The sequence below is a fragment of the Seriola lalandi genome, unplaced genomic scaffold, assembly GCF_002814215.2.
Source record: "Seriola lalandi dorsalis isolate HSWRI2012SDOR001 ecotype SW California unplaced genomic scaffold, Sedor1 jcf7180002052274, whole genome shotgun sequence".
Taxonomy (NCBI): Eukaryota; Metazoa; Chordata; class Actinopteri; order Carangiformes; family Carangidae; genus Seriola; species Seriola lalandi.
This window is the reverse complement of record NW_019522827.1, coordinates 3,068,081-3,083,615: the sequence shown is the minus strand read 5'-3', so window position 1 is coordinate 3,083,615 and position 15,535 is coordinate 3,068,081. Positions and strand designations below refer to the sequence as shown.

Here is a 15,535-nt window from a genome sequence, read left to right as displayed (position 1 = left end):
GGTGGCTCTAGGTAACTGTGATGGGTATTTCTCAATGTTTTCAGAATTATTACAAATCAAACAATCCAAGAAAACAATCAGGAGATTAATCCATAATGAAGTCACTATTATAATTAAACTGAGGCAGTACTGGAGTATATTTTTGATAAGGTTCTCTCAAATTTGTAAACTCAGACCAAAAAACGCACTGGGCAGGACTTAACAGTAAACTTGTCTACTGCTCTCTGCTGGACAAACTATAGAACTGTTGCAAAAGATATTTTTGGTATTTCTGTTCTTAAATTTCTCGTCATTTCATCAGCCAACATTATTAGTTAACATTTACTGCAACTCCTGAGATTGATTGAATATTGTTGACAAATTCCGTACATTGATAGCACTTAAAATGTCCTTAGCATAGCTGCTTATAATTACATTATACTGTGTCATAAACCATTTAGTGAATGTTTATATACTGAGAATAAAGTAACTAAAGTGTTTCCAACAAAATAATTTTATGAACACTGACAGGGACCATTCTGCTGTATAATGATACTTTTAAGTAAAATTTGCTGATAGTACTTCACATTTTTACTTCAGTAAGATTTTGAATGCAGGACTTTTGCATGTAATGGATTATTATTATGTTATACCATTGCTGCTTTTTCTTTTCAGAGCTTCTTCCACTGCTGCTCTGGGTATCATATAAAAACCATTAACGTTTTTTTTTTTTGTTCATTGGTTTAAACACGGTCGCTGAAATTCCTACGTTTGCATCTGGCCCTGAATGCACCATCATCGTCAAATTACACAAACCGCTCATAAAGTAAACACAATCGATACAAGAGTCAACTACTGGAGGAGAAAACCATTTCCACACCACATTTTCTTGTATTTGGGGAAAAAACGTTGTAGTGACAACAACAACACGCTGCAGTCAAACATAACCCTTGACCTTTCACCTTTGACAATGTTTGTTCGTAACAGTAATGGACGGAAGGCATGACCCACCTTGTAGCAGAGCAGGCCGTATGAGTTCAACAAAGCAGCCCAGCTTCACAGCAGTCACAGTGGAAGGTGAACCCGAGCTACACGACCCCCTGACAGGTAAGTTTAACCACAGAGTGTGTTTACGTTTAATATTACACAACGAAGTTGCCCTTGTTGTTAGCTAGCTAACCTACAGCAGCGTGAGTACACACTGTGACATTGCACGTGTTTCCTCTTTTTGTTTCACCAACCGCTGCAAAACAGCGTTAGAAATGCTGGATGGACTGATTAGACTTAAACGGATATGTTATGAAACTGCTTAACTTTTAATGTGAGATCACATGACAAGGACAAATCAGGTTTTTGTGTCATTGTCGATTATTCTGGCCTTTACTGCTGCACAGAAATACCCTGCACTGCACGTTTCACTTACGAGCCGATTTGTGCAGTCAAACCTCTCCTTTTTGTCTTTTCGTTTAGCATGAACATAACGTTTGGTAGAAAGTATGTCTGCTGTAAAATTGCATGCCAGTTCCGTGTTATTCCAGCCCGTGGCTCAGTCCCACATTCCTCTACTGTGTGGGCTCCCGATGTGTTTTGTTGATAACACAAGGAGTCGTTCCCCGTCCTAGTTGTGACAAGTCTGTCAGGTCTGTCAGGCTGTGACTTGAACCTTAAATGTTGCAGGACACACAGTACTGTGCAAATGTTTGGATACCCCTGGGCAAATCAAATATTTTGATGTGTTTGTTTTGTTTGTTTTCTTAAGTGAAAATTAGTAAATAAATACAACCCCTGCAACAGGCAGACATTGAAATGAACCTTTGTTGAAATGTTTCTGCACAGTTCATTTATAATTTCATGAACCCAAAAACATAATTAGTAATTGTGGCATGTGCAAAAGTTTGGGCGCTCTACAAAAAATCAGTAAACCCAGCTTCTAAATGCTTTCTGTTGCCAGCTTTGAGACTTTCTGTTCCTGATTTAACAATCACCCACTCTTCCTGCAGATAACTTCAAGTTCTGAGATATTTTTAGGCCGTTTTGCATACACAGCATGTTTAACATGTACCCACAGTGATGTTCAGGACTGAGGGCTGCTCTAAAAGCTTCAGTTTGTGTTTCTTGAAGTAGATCATGGTGGATTTTGAGGTCTGCTTTGGATCATTGTCCTGCCTCTCTTCAACTTAACTTCCTTGATTGACTGCAGGACATTTACTTTCAGAATTCTCTGATATTTAGTGGAATCCATTCTGCCCTCTACATGTGCAATGATTCCTGTGCTACTGGCTGCAAAACATTCCTAAAGGAATAATATTTTCACTCTCCTTCTCTCCCTTCTTTCTATCCTCCTCTCTCCACTCATGTGGGGGTTTCTGGGGTAACACAAGCTAAACGCACCAGTATCTTCCCCAATTCTGAGCAGCAGTGGGCCGTTGAAGTAACTCTGCAGACATTTATTGACCAATTTATGAACTGAAATTTCAGACAGTGCCACTTTTTTGATGTGCTCAGGTGTTCCCAGTTTTGAATATCCTCTTTTATGTATTTGCATAATGCATAATATTTGCATACAATTTACAAGGAAAGGACATGCTGTCTTAGTTGCAAAACTCCTGCTCAGTTCAGGATTGCACAAAGGAAGTGCCCCTGTTTATTGTAACTGTGCACAAAAGTTAAGATTCATTATGTCACAGTTTTATAAATGGTACATCGAGGGCATTTATGTCAGCAAGCTATTATTCTATGCAAGGTGCTGGTCTGATCATCAGGAGCAATCTGGAGTTCAGTCTAACTTAATTACAAATCTATGACACACAAACAAGAAACGACAGTAGAAAATCTAAAAAAAAGGTGGTGATAAGATCATTTCAGGTTATTGGCAGGTCAGTTGTTTGATTTACCATAGAACTAAAATGATCTTATCAATCGATTAGATGATTGACAGAACATCGGTTAGAGTTGTTCTGATGAGTCATGCCATACAAGAATGACAGCAATCATATCACATCATATAATAGTGTGCAGCTGTTAAAAAAAATGTTTTTAATGAATCGGTATTGGATCAGTATTCAGTACTGGAATATCTCTAACATCAATCGTCAACAATTTTGATAATTGATCAATAATTTTTTGACAGGAAAAAGTGCCAATAACACACTTTCTTTCTTAAATGTGACAATTTGCTGCTTTCCTCTTTTATATTATTGTAAATCGAATATCTTTGTGTTTGAACTTTTGGTTCAGAAAAAATTAGTAATTTGTGGCTCAGCTTGAGCTCTAGAAAACTGATGGGCAGGATTTATTAACCACTTCGATTAATTGAGAAAATAATTGTCAGATGGATTTTGGAAATAATTGTTAGTCGCATCCTTAATTCATCATTTGCATTGTGTCAAGGGCCTTGTATTTATACATTATGATGCAGCCTTGGTATTCATGGTTTAGTTTGCTACCTTGTATAAGGCTGCAATTAACCATCATCTTCATTATTGATTCATCTGCTGATTTGATCTTTTTCTTGATTTAATCATTTTCTTCCCTATAAAATCTCAGACAATTGTGAAAAATGACCATTATGATTTCCTGGAGCCCAAAGATATTCAATTCACAATCGAAAGGAAAAGCAGAAAATCCTCACACTTAAAATGCTGAAATTGAAGAATCTTTGCTTGAAAGTCGACTGAAATGATCAATTGACAGAAAACTTTATGTTTTCAGTCAATCAACTAATATATTAATTGACTAACTGTGTCGGCTCTGCTCTGTCACTATAATGTCTCCTGCTTTAATAATCTGAATGTTCTTGGTTACAGGTATGATGGCAGTTGGAGGGTTGATGACTGTAGACATGTGGCTCTAGGGGTGCAGCGGTGCCCTGCCCTGCCCGGCACCATGCAGCAGAAAGGTGCGATCCAGATTATCGAATGGGAGGACCTGGACAAGAGGAAGTTTTACTCCCTGGGTGTGTTCATGACCTTGACCACCCGGGCCACGGTCTACCCGGCCAGCCTCATCCGAACCCGCCTCCAGGTGCAGAAGGGAAAGGCCCTCTACTCCGGAACCTTTGATGCTTTCTGCAAGATCCTGCGAGCAGAGGGCGTGCACGGCCTGTACCGTGGATTCATGGTCAACACATTCACCCTAGTCTCAGGACAGGCTTATATCACCACCTATGAACTGGTGCGCAAGTATGTGTCCCAGTACTCGCCCAGTAACACAGTGAAGTCGGTGGTGGCGGGAGGGGCAGCTTCCCTTGTGGCACAGACAATCACTGTGCCCATAGACGTGGTGTCTCAGCACCTGATGATGCAAGGACAGGGAGAACACCTCACTCGCTTCAAGGCCAAACCCAAAATGATGCTCGCAACAACTAAACGCAGACTGACCTTCGGACAAACACGTGAAATTACGGTGCAGATATTTGCAGCCGATGGATTCAGGGGATTTTACAGGGGCTATGTGGCATCTCTACTCACATACATCCCAAACAGTGCACTGTGGTGGCCTTTTTATCATTTTTATGCAGGTAAATCAACACCTTGTCAGCTGTGCTTTCTTGCCTGCTATGTGCACATGATCAGAGCGTGGACTGAAAGCCACTTTACTTTGGCCTCATATAAAACTCAAACCAAAATATATAGCAGCTCCAGCAAAACCTACAAGAATAAAAAACTACTGTTGTTAAATGACATACTTTACACTGTGCCTTACACTGTTTTCATATCTTTTGCATTCTCAGAGCAGCTGTCCCTGTTAGCGCCTAGTGAGTGCCCCCACCTGATTCTGCAGGCTTTGGCAGGACCAATGGCAGCAGCAACCGCCTCCACCATCACCAACCCCATGGATGTTGTTCGAGCAAGAGTACAGGTAAACACTGAGACACATTCATTTTTGTTTTGATATATTGTTCCTTCAGGCAGGTTTAGGCAGGCAAAAGTGTTTTTGCCATTAAATGAAGAATGCATTTACAAAAACTACATCTTGAAAAGAGGAATGAACAAAGTGTGAAGGTTTTTTTGGGTCACAGTTGTCAGGGGAGAGAAAGTTTATTAAAAAGACTCCCTCTGAAAACAAACTGAGCGAGGAGTACAGTCAGTGTCTTAGTTGGTAGATGTCTAATGTCTTGATTTCCCTGTCTACTTTTGTCATTTGAGCTTGAAGGGTCATTATTGAAGATGGAAATAGTAGTAATTTCCTCAGGCAAGGTCCACTCACTGGAAAATTTCCAGGAAGCTTCAGGCCATATCTTCTGGCCTAGATTAGCAGGTGGAGTTTGCTCAGTTGTCATGGAGAGGATTGTTATCATGTGACCCAACAACGGAGGTCCAGTCAAGTGATAACAGGTAATTTTATATTGGAAGTGTTGAAGGACTTGAAAACACTGAGCCGTGAGAAAACCTAACCTGGATCTAGTCCACTCAAAGTTAAGCACTCTCCACAGTAGATCATTCAACAAGGCTTGATATGAAAAGAATTGCCCAATGTATGTTTGTCTTAAGCCGGTGCATTTATACATTCAGGTTCAAGTCTGTTTTACATCAATAAATCTTCAGAATCGTTCAATAAAAAACTTCCACTAAGTTCTACTGTTCAATTTTTCCCACAGTTACACTCTCGACACCACATACAGCTGTCGTCAGCTCCTTTTCCCTGTAGCTGCACTTACACAATATTACTCATTAGTTTCTCAACCTGCTCTTGATTACAGTGCAGCATTGAGTAGTTTCTGTTTCTTTAGAGCTGTAAACACACATAACGTCATTTCATTCAGTGCTTACACAGTCAGAACAAACACCATATAGCAGAACTTTGCCTCACTAAGATTACATGTTACCACTGAACCTTGGACACAAATGATACACAACTTTATTACAAAATTATTTCACCACACGGCCCATTTTATTAGCTGTTCTGGAGCTTTTGGTTGTAGAACATGATCTTCCTCGGCAGATGAAGTGTGCCTAGTTGTAAAGTTATTGCAGATGTTTTAGTTTTCTCAGCACTGTGGAGACTTTTTGAATTGAAATTTGGAAAATCATTCTTGACCTTGAAATCAGCAGCTGACAAAGAAGTAACGAAGATGATTTAACACTTACCTGTGTGTTGCAGGTGGAGGGACGATCATCTGTCATCGAGACGTTTAAGCAGCTGCTGGCAGAGGAGGGCGTCTGGGGGATGACCAAGGGGCTGTCGGCCCGCATCATTTCCTCCACGCCCACGTCGGTGCTCATCGTGGTGGGATACGAGACTCTGAAGAGACTGAGCCTGCGAGCTGAGCTGGTAGAGTCCAGACACTGGTGAAAGGCCACATGGGAGTCAGGAGCCCCGTACCAGGCGTCAACCTCAAAAGAAAAAGACCCAGATCTTTCTCCAGCCTCGGAGGTTAACTGCTCTACTGTGCAGCCGCTGCCACAAGCCTTTCAGACTGTGTTGTTTTACTGCATGTATGATGAGTGCAAGTGGTGATGTTTGTCTCTAGCTACACTTGAGAATTACAGGGGTTATTAATTTGCTATTTTCTATCTGACAAACCTGTTTCTTCTGGCCTTTTTTTCCTTTCTGCTAAACTATGACTGTGAAATATGAATATAACAGAAAACAATGTGCCGTATTTTGCCGAAATTAAATGCAGCATTAAAAAAAAAATATATGTATTCTCAAAATTTAAACCACTGAAAAGAGGCTGCTTGTTGAAGAAGAGTAGATAAGTCATTGCTCCTAGACTGTATATTTTAATTAATTTTTCTTATGAATGGATATGGAGCGAGTCAGTTTTTATTTTTACTGTGCACTCAGGCAGACGGAGCTCGTGAGCACATGATACATGTTGAGCGTACTTTCCAGCCAGGTTCAATTTTTAAAATAGAGCTACACGTACACTGCAGTAAGTTACACTGTGTTTTAAGAGCATCTGCACTGAGGCCAGTCCAGTGACTGTTCAGTGTGCCAAAACAGAGACACAAATGTCCTTGTGTCTACCCTAATGAGCACAGGAAAGAGAAGAGTTTGATATCTGAGTGCATTCCAGTGAAAGAAGATTTTTGCACAGAGGTTTGAAACATCTGCAAAGAATCTCACCTTTGTTTTAGGCCGAAATGAAAAGAGAATAAGATTTGTTGTTGTTTAATTACAGCAATGTTGTTGAATAACTTTACCTTCAAAGTGTGTAACTTGAGCTAGATTTCCAAATCTTTAAAATGTGATTGTTCAGGTTACTTTCACAACAGCAAATATTACATTTATCTGTAGAGGTCTTTGTGAAACCTGGCCCAGGTTTGTGTAGTTTGACCTACAGCCTGTCTTTAATGCAGGTTTGGGAGATTGTGAAGTCAGTAGTGCAGGTATAATGATGATTTCTATATATAGATACACTGAAGGCAGGTGGTTCTGCCTCTTTTTGTCTGTATAAAAACAAAGTGGAGCTTGATGACAGAAGAAGAAAAGAGGTGACATAGCAGAAGAGGTACATAAGTGAGTACATAAACTCAATGTTACAGGCTTTAGACTACAGTCAATCCTCATGGGCCACTTCTGATGTTAATAATTCTGTGTATTCATGCTGTTCAGTTGACTGGAAGTCCAATCTGCTACTGTTTAGTTACGGGGCAGGAAGCTGACAAGATGAAATGCAGCAGTACCACAACAGCAGATAAAACTAAACTCCAAAGTTGCCTTCAGATTTCACCAGTCTCTTAATGAGTGGGAGGTACTTCAAGGCCACTGTTGGAGAAGGATGTAAACGCAGCCATTTAACTGTTACTGCCAGAAAACCCATCTCAGCGAGGTTTGACGCTCTGTGCCCTTTCTTTTATAAACTTCAGTGTTTTCGTGTTTGAAGAATGACGGACTCAGTATTTCCTCCACGATTTCTGAAAAAGCTAATTAAATGGACCGTTGCCTGTTTGGAGGAAGTGCTACACCTGTGTTTACCAACTACCTGCTGAAATCTGAGAATCATGTAAAAAGCAGTTTGTGATTTTAAACATCGAGAACTTGTGGATATTTGATGAAAAGTAAAAGAATTGTGAATCACTGCTGTAGTTGGTAACTAGTATCATGATCTGCACACAATAAAGATGTCTCAAAAAAAAAAAATACAGCCTTTTGTTACAGCATCAGTGTATTGTGAAGCCGCAGTACACCTGCTGGGCCACTGGATGGAGCACTACATCACACTTCATCCTCTGCACACTGCTACTGAAGGTTTCCTCTCAACTTACATTTCTCATCTGGCAAAACACCTTCAACTACTAATGTGACTTTGCATCCAATATTAGAATCAATTGAATCAATAAATTATTTCCAGTCTGTCATATCACACCCAGACACCACATACATAGTCTACAAAAACTAATGGCTGCAGTTTACCCAAGTTCAAAGTAATGTCTCCAAATTATGTAATGGAGTAAAAGGCTAACAGATGTAACTTAACAGACAAATTATCACATGTCCTCTAACACAAACTTTTTGTCCATTTCAAGGCTCTGTACCAGAGCGCTTATTTTATATGAAACCTAACTGCAAATTTCTGTTGAAAAATTATGAAACTGCTTTTCTATGACTCAAACAATAAACTAAAAAAATACAACAGAAACAAGAAATACAAAAACAAGCCTTTTATTTGACCATAGTTGGCCAGTGCAAAATAATCCATGACATTTACAGTTTGTCCCTCTCCCTCCCTCCCCGAATTACCAACTTCAACTCCATGATTTGAGTAAACAGCTCTGAAGATCCTCTTCTCCTGCAGCCTGTACAGGACATTCTTCTTCACATGGGACAGTCGTAGATGTGGATGGCGCGGTCGTCTCCAGCTGAGATGATCTTGGAGCCGGTGCTGTTGTACTTAACGCTCCACACCTGAAGACGACAGGAGCAGAACAGATAGGGTTTTCAATAATGCTGTGCACTGGAGTTCGTTACATACAGGTATCTACATCTTTACCCATACATGTCGCTTGACTCACAAGATCAAGGCAGAGGGACATCTTGATAGGTTTTCTATCTCTGTATTGTTCTTGAATTATTGTATTTACAAGCAGGACACAATTATAATAGTACTTTTGATTTCAGTCACCTTTCACATAACCCGACATTTACAGAAAACAAGCAAAACATAACACTAATATTAGGTTTTAATTGCATTTTTAAGAGGGTGATAACTTATGTCCGTTCCTGAAGAAAAGACCCCTTTTTAATACTCTCTAAATAAAAAATTCTTACTTTTTGCATCACAAGTCAGAGCTGCAGCTAAAGCAGCTGAAGACACACCTGCACAAACAAAACAGGCATCCAGGCTAAACACTGAGTGGTCATGGATGCTGTTCTTTGAACTTTTTCATAAAAATCTAAAAATGCAACAGAATGCCTCTCACTTTATCAGAAACTGAGCACCGCAGAGATTGAAGAACAAAAAATGTTTCACATGGAAGAACAAACCAAAGCTAGAAGAGCTAATTGGCTGCAAATTGTCTCAGCAGACTTGCTGGTTTTGCACTCACACAATGATGAGACACAAAAACAATATGGCAGACTCAACTGCCTCTGATCTCCTCTCCAAAGAGATGTGCCATTTCAATCAGAGGCTTTGTTGGACAATGGATAAAACTCCCGACAGGCGTCTGCAACCGGAGATGTAATGACAGCTGGGATTATTGGTTTTGAAACATCAGAGCAGGGTTATGTGAGGGGCCAGCCCGTGACATTGGCTGTATTGATTTCCCCAGCACATCAGCACCTAGAGCAGATGGATTCTCTCACATTGAATTTGATTGTAACACACTCAGTGAGGAGAAGCATGGGTCGTCTTTGTCACCTGATCTTGATGGTCGAAGAAAGTGTTGATACATGCTCTGGAGCTGGCGTCCCAAACTTTCACACTCTTGTCAGACGAGCTGGAGGCAGCAGAGCAGAGAGAGAACATTTGACATGTTTTACAGTTCATCTCAGAATCAAACTTTGTGTTGTCTGGCTGACCTGCTCAGTTTATCTTGGCACTGTGAACTGGAAACTGTCTGAAAAACAGCTTCAGCTGACAGCGGCCTCGCACAGTGGGAGTTAAAGCATGGGAAAGTAGACAGAGGAAAACGCCTCTGAGGATTTACTATGGATTGAGGTGTGCCAACGTTTTCTTGTCTGTCACTAATTTCTTCAGCTTCACAACGTTAACTGTAATCTTGCATAAATGCAGCTGAACTTCTTTTGATGTTTGGAGCATGAATCCTTATATATACTTGTGTTGCAGCTAACTGAAGCTGTGTTTTCAGACAGTTTGAGGCTAAAAATGTAGATTTACCTTGAGACAAAGTGTGTGTCATCTGGGGAGAAGGCAACATTAAGTACCCAGGATCCATGTCCACTCAGTGTACCGGCCAGGTTGGCATGTTGCCTGCAAAACAATATCAGCAAATTAGTTAACGCAAACAAAATGTTTGTTTCCTTTCTCTTTTTGCTCTGTATTCTGTTTCTACACTTGTAATTTGTATTATTTTTAAGTTCCATCTTATCTTATCTGAAGGAGTAAAACTGATGTCAGGAGTAAAAAAAAAAAGCTGCCGGCTGAACTCACACATCATATATCTTAATGTAGCCGTCGTCTGAGGCTGTGACCAGCAGCTGGGAGTCAGGGGAGAAGGTGAGGGATCTGATGGGCATGGCGTGACCTGGAAGAGAGAGGAGACAGACTCAGTCTTTAGGTCTGGCTGATCTCTGCCTCACTGCTGTTTTCAAAGACGTAAAGGAACACACTTGAACCTCTTTGTCATCCTTAACACTAAAACAATTACCAGTCTGTGTGTAATACATGAACAGGATGCATATGTTGTCTTTGCTGGAAGTATTTGAAATATGCAGAAGTGGAAGGCTGCGAACGCTCATTCCCTTTTTTTCCCTGAAGATTTTCCGTTTTATTTTAGGGCTAAAAAGATTAGCTACTTAATCCGTCTTTTATTACCTAAATAGAAAATATTAATTATTGAATCTACCTTCCAGTGTGTGGAGTAGCTTTCCGGTGGCGATGTCAAAGATGTTGATGATTCCATCGATGGCCCCGCTGGCCAGATATTTTCCATCAGGGCTCTGAAGAGCAAATCAGATTAAAATTGAAATTATTGAGTATCATTTTAATTTTCAAATGTGGAGGACATGAGACGGGTCTTTAAGAACAACCCGCGGACCTGCAGTGAAAGGGTTAAGAGTTAAAACAAGGGGAAACCTTGGGTGTGAACGAGGCAAATAAGAAATTAAGATGAGTTATTGTGAAGCCGAGGTGGTGAGATCTCATCTGAGTGAGTCCTCAGAGAGTTGGAGCTTAAGAAGCCACTACCTGCCCGAGCAAAATGACAAATTATGGTTCCTTACGTAAGCTATGCTCAGGATGAATTTCCCTCGAGTGTCCAGAGAATATTCTTTCTTGCCGCTTTCCACACCGAAGATGTTGACCTTGCCGAGATGGCTTCCTGTGGCGATGTATTTAGAGTCTGGGGAGAAGGCAACCGTCCATGCATCAACTAAGGAGAAAAGCAGAAAGACAAAGGGAGGATTTAACTCATCAGACTGATTCTTTTACCAGTGCTGTCTACAGCAAATAAAATCAATTAAAGCTATGTTTCACCCAGTTATAACTTCTTTTTTTAATGTGCATACCTATATGAATACATGTGTCTTGTCTAGTCGCAACCAAACAAGACAAAACCTACCTTGTGCTCTGTTGACTATTAGTTAAGCTGAGTATTATAATGTAAATCCACTAAAAGAAAAGTGAATAAAGGTTTTATATTAACAGATCTCATGTCTGAAGAATCCAAACATACCAAAGTACAGTATGTTCAAATAGAGGAGAAACTAATCCACTGACCCAGACCAACCACTGAGTGAACTGGAGTATCACTAATGGAGGGTGACATGGCATTTAGATGAAGTACAGCCCCGGTCAAGATGCACAATGACACGGACATTTCTGGGTGTGGGGTTCTTGAGAGGTGAGAGTAAAAAATAAAACTTGCATGCTGAGCCACACAGCAGACCGGACAAGCTGTCATCCCCTGCAGGTTTGTTTTAATACAAAACTGAGTGACAATTTCCTTTGCGGTGACCTTACTTCAGTGGCAAGTGATAGACATGAAAAAAAAACAGTGAATGAACACGCAACATGACACAGTGAGACCATTTTACTTTTTAGAAGAAGTATCAGTTTGAGAGCCAAGTCATTCGGAATGAGTAACGCTTACGGGCGTCAGGAATTGTCTAGAAAGGGAATTCTCTACGCCTGTAAGAAAAATAGTTACTGGCAAGCCTCATTAATAATATCGGTAACAACAAAATCTAATGAAGAGTGGACTGTCACAATCTCCTAAAGTCCAAGGGAACATCATCATAAGTTTTGTTTTGTCCAACCTAGAGTCTAAAACCTAAAGATTGAGTTTGCTATCATATAAGACAAATGAGAAGCAGTAAATTCTCACAACAGAGAAGATGAAATCATCATATTTGGTATTTTTGCTTGAAAACCAACAAACAATGAATCACTTATCAATACAGCAACAGATTATTTTTCTGTCAATCAACTAATCGATTAATAGTCTAATCATTTCAATTCTAGACATACAGTATCTTACACTAAACAAATACATGCTGACTGTAAGTGGGAAAATTATAGTCAACAGTCTGAATTCAAGTTGAATTAATCAAGGATTAATTTGTGTATGAGAAGTTAAAAGGTAAAAAGAAAAACCACAACTGACATGCATTACAGGAACACAGAGGGCCAAATTATTTTGATCAAAACCTTGGTTAAGAAAATATAAGATTTTTAATACAAGAATAAAAATCTCTCAACTCACCAAGCGATATCCTATCACCCAATACTAATTAATCAAAAAACCATATCAACGATCCTCTGAGGCCCAGTCTTACCTGGTCCGGCATCCATGGACTTGATCTGTTTTCCAGACTCCAGGTCCCAGAGACGGATGTGAGCATCGAGGGAGCTGGAGGCAGCGATGGCTCCGTTGTGACTGATGTCCACTGACACTACACCCAGCTGGTGTCCCTCCAGAGTCCACTGCAGCTCCAGCTTCTCGTCTGACCTGCAAGAACAGTGCAGCACAGAGATTATTTGGTCAAGTCAAATCAAGTTTACTTCTGCAGCACATCTAACAAGAAATCCTGGGAAACTGGGGTCCGTTTCATCAAATCTGCAACATGCAAGCAGACTTGTGAAGAACTGAGCAGGAATCATTTATTTTGTTTGCAATTTGTGAGAAACTATCATTTGTGCAAGCAGTGCTGGGAAATCACTTTTGTAAAAGTGTGCCTACAAGTCAAACAAAAAACAAGAGACAAAACATACAATAGCAGATTATTTTTACTTACTTTGTAATAATGAAATTAAATGTCCTGATAGTTGCTTTACAACTACATTATAAAGTTTTAAAAACCGTCTATTAAATGTCTATATACTGCTAATAAATACTAAATTGGGGAACTAAAAGTAAAGTGTTACCATATGCAACTTTCCTTTGTTAAAGTTCCTCTTAAACTCAGATGATGAAAGTCACATCAGTGTAATTAGGACTTCAAATCCGGCAATAGATCATCTATGCCAAACTACAAAGAGCAAGCACAGCTGACGGATGATCCAAACAGAAGAAGGAAGTGTTTACTAAATCTAAAGTCTTGTGAACACAAGCCTTTACAGGATTGTGATTAAATGACAGTGTTATATCTTTACTTATTTACTTTTACATTTATGCTTTTTAAAAAAATATATTTTATTATTTTTGCCTGTTTTGTACCTTATGTTTTACTGTTTTGTGATCATCTAGAAGAAAAATGAAGTGAATAATTAATCCATTGTTACAAACTAAAAGAATTAGTACAGTATGTCCAGTGTCATTTTCTTGAGAAGCAGTGTAAAAAAACAAAACAAAAAACAATGACTCACCATTTCCAGACTTTCACCATATCATCTAGTGAGCCAGTAACAATGGTTTCTGATCCATCTGCCTCACTTTTACCCCACGCTGCTGTCCAGATGGCATCGTCATGTGCTGAGAGGAAAAAAACGCAGATGAAAACTGTGTGAAGGGTGAGTACAAGTAATGTTTCATATCAGAAATTAGTAGGGTGATGGGAAAAGCATTTAAAGGACAAGTGTAGCATTATTCTATTTTTTATTTTTTATATATAAACACATCCCATCCCATGAAAACAACAAAAACTAGAGTTCATTAGTATGACTGAATACTTTCTGACTTCTCCAATCTGTCTGGGGTTCTCAGCTCCAAAGCTTTTGTTTCTACCAGAGATGTAAAATCTTTAAAAGTGGGTCATAAATGTATAGTTTCATTAGCCAGTGTTAATTAAAAGGGAGTAAATTATGCGGTAGTGCATTACAGATTTGGTGCTCTCGTGAGTATATACTGCAGCAGTATGGTATGTGGGATTGATTCAAAATAAGACAGTCAATGTTAAGCGATTTGTTCGAAATGAGAAAAATAAAGCCACTTAAGCCTTGTAATTGTAATTTTGTGGCAATTACTTGTTTTTAATTAATAAAACACAAAGCAGCTAACATGATGCTGTGAGGAAAAATCTGTGGTATTTTTTATTAAGTTAGAAAATTAGCACAGTGATGAAATGAAGCATGTTTTTTTCCCACAATGTTACTCACCATGCTCTTGCTTGAAAAGGATGCTATACTGAAACCAAAGCACAAGTTTACATTCAATGTTTTTGAGTGCTGTCATTCAGGAAACAAAACTGTGCTGGATAGAAAATATGAGTGTATGTGAATTTGTAGCTTACTTGAGTGCTCATTGTTTTGGTCCAGGAGAGACAGTTAACTTCAACCTACACACAACATGAATGTTCAATTTAGATAGTTAGAGGAATGGAACAGGCTGAATAATAACTAGTGGTTATTTTAATGGTCACTGCTAGCCAGACGGCCAAACCGAAAACATACATTTAAACTGCAGGCATGCTACTGATACTGGGAAAGCAAACAATAAAATTGAAATGTAACTGAAAATTAAATTTTGCACCAAACTGTTGCAAAAAGTGCTGAAGCACTGCTGCTAAGACCAGCTAACTCCGGCTAGCAGCGCTGCCACCGGTTCACAACAAAGTGAAGTTTGCAGTTTTAACATCAGATTCTCGCTTCCGCACACCGCCCCAACTGCAATGATGTCTTAAGCCAGCTCACTGTGATATAGCATGCTCTTACTTACCTTCAAATCTCCTTATAATATATTTTATCAAATTTTCTGGAGCTCGGTGAATTACATGTGAAACGCCATGACAACATCCAGCGTAACTTCCGGTTTTCGTCTTCTTCGTTTGCTTGAAAGCGGTTGGCGAATAATCTATTAAGTCAGCTATCTCCTCCAGCGGAATTTGGCGGTAAAGCAGAATAAGAAAATAAAAAAATAAAAAAATAAATAAAAAAAATCCACTCAGAAATTATAGGCATTAAAAAACCAACCAAGACTATATTTGAGAATGGTATAAGAAAAAGTTAATTAAAACAATTAGTAACTTTATTATTTATTCACTGACCACA

At 39.4% G+C, this 15,535-nt stretch overlaps 2 protein-coding genes across 3 annotated transcripts; one reads left to right on the top strand and one right to left on the bottom strand.

Moving 5' to 3' along the window:
* Positions 1 to 799: 799 nt before the first annotated feature.
* On the top strand, positions 800 to 8,067 carry slc25a44a (solute carrier family 25 member 44a). The gene is made up of 4 exons (XM_023400247.2): positions 800 to 1,086; positions 3,786 to 4,498; positions 4,712 to 4,839; positions 6,082 to 8,067. The coding sequence occupies exons 2-4, from the start codon at positions 3,865 to 3,867 to the stop codon at positions 6,271 to 6,273; spliced, it is 954 nt and encodes a 317-aa protein (XP_023256015.1). The 5' UTR covers positions 800 to 1,086; positions 3,786 to 3,864; the 3' UTR covers positions 6,274 to 8,067.
* A 506-nt stretch (positions 8,068 to 8,573) lies between these two features.
* On the bottom strand, positions 8,574 to 15,323 carry skic8 (SKI8 subunit of superkiller complex). Of its 2 annotated transcripts, none has more exons than XM_023400248.2 (11): positions 15,204 to 15,323; positions 14,779 to 14,823; positions 14,645 to 14,672; positions 13,916 to 14,021; positions 12,886 to 13,058; positions 11,332 to 11,480; positions 10,956 to 11,049; positions 10,541 to 10,634; positions 10,268 to 10,360; positions 9,788 to 9,866; positions 8,574 to 8,832 (listed from the first exon to the last, which is right to left on the bottom strand). In XM_023400248.2, exons 2-11 carry the CDS (start codon positions 14,788 to 14,790, stop codon positions 8,743 to 8,745), a joined length of 918 nt encoding a protein of 305 aa, XP_023256016.1. In that variant the 5' UTR covers positions 14,791 to 14,823; positions 15,204 to 15,323; the 3' UTR covers positions 8,574 to 8,742. The 2 variants fall into 2 exon arrangements, with proteins under 2 accessions (XP_023256016.1, XP_087028455.1); XM_087172329.1 differs by having other exon boundaries at positions 14,645 to 14,667; positions 15,204 to 15,292.
* Between the last annotated feature and the right edge of the window lie 212 nt (positions 15,324 to 15,535).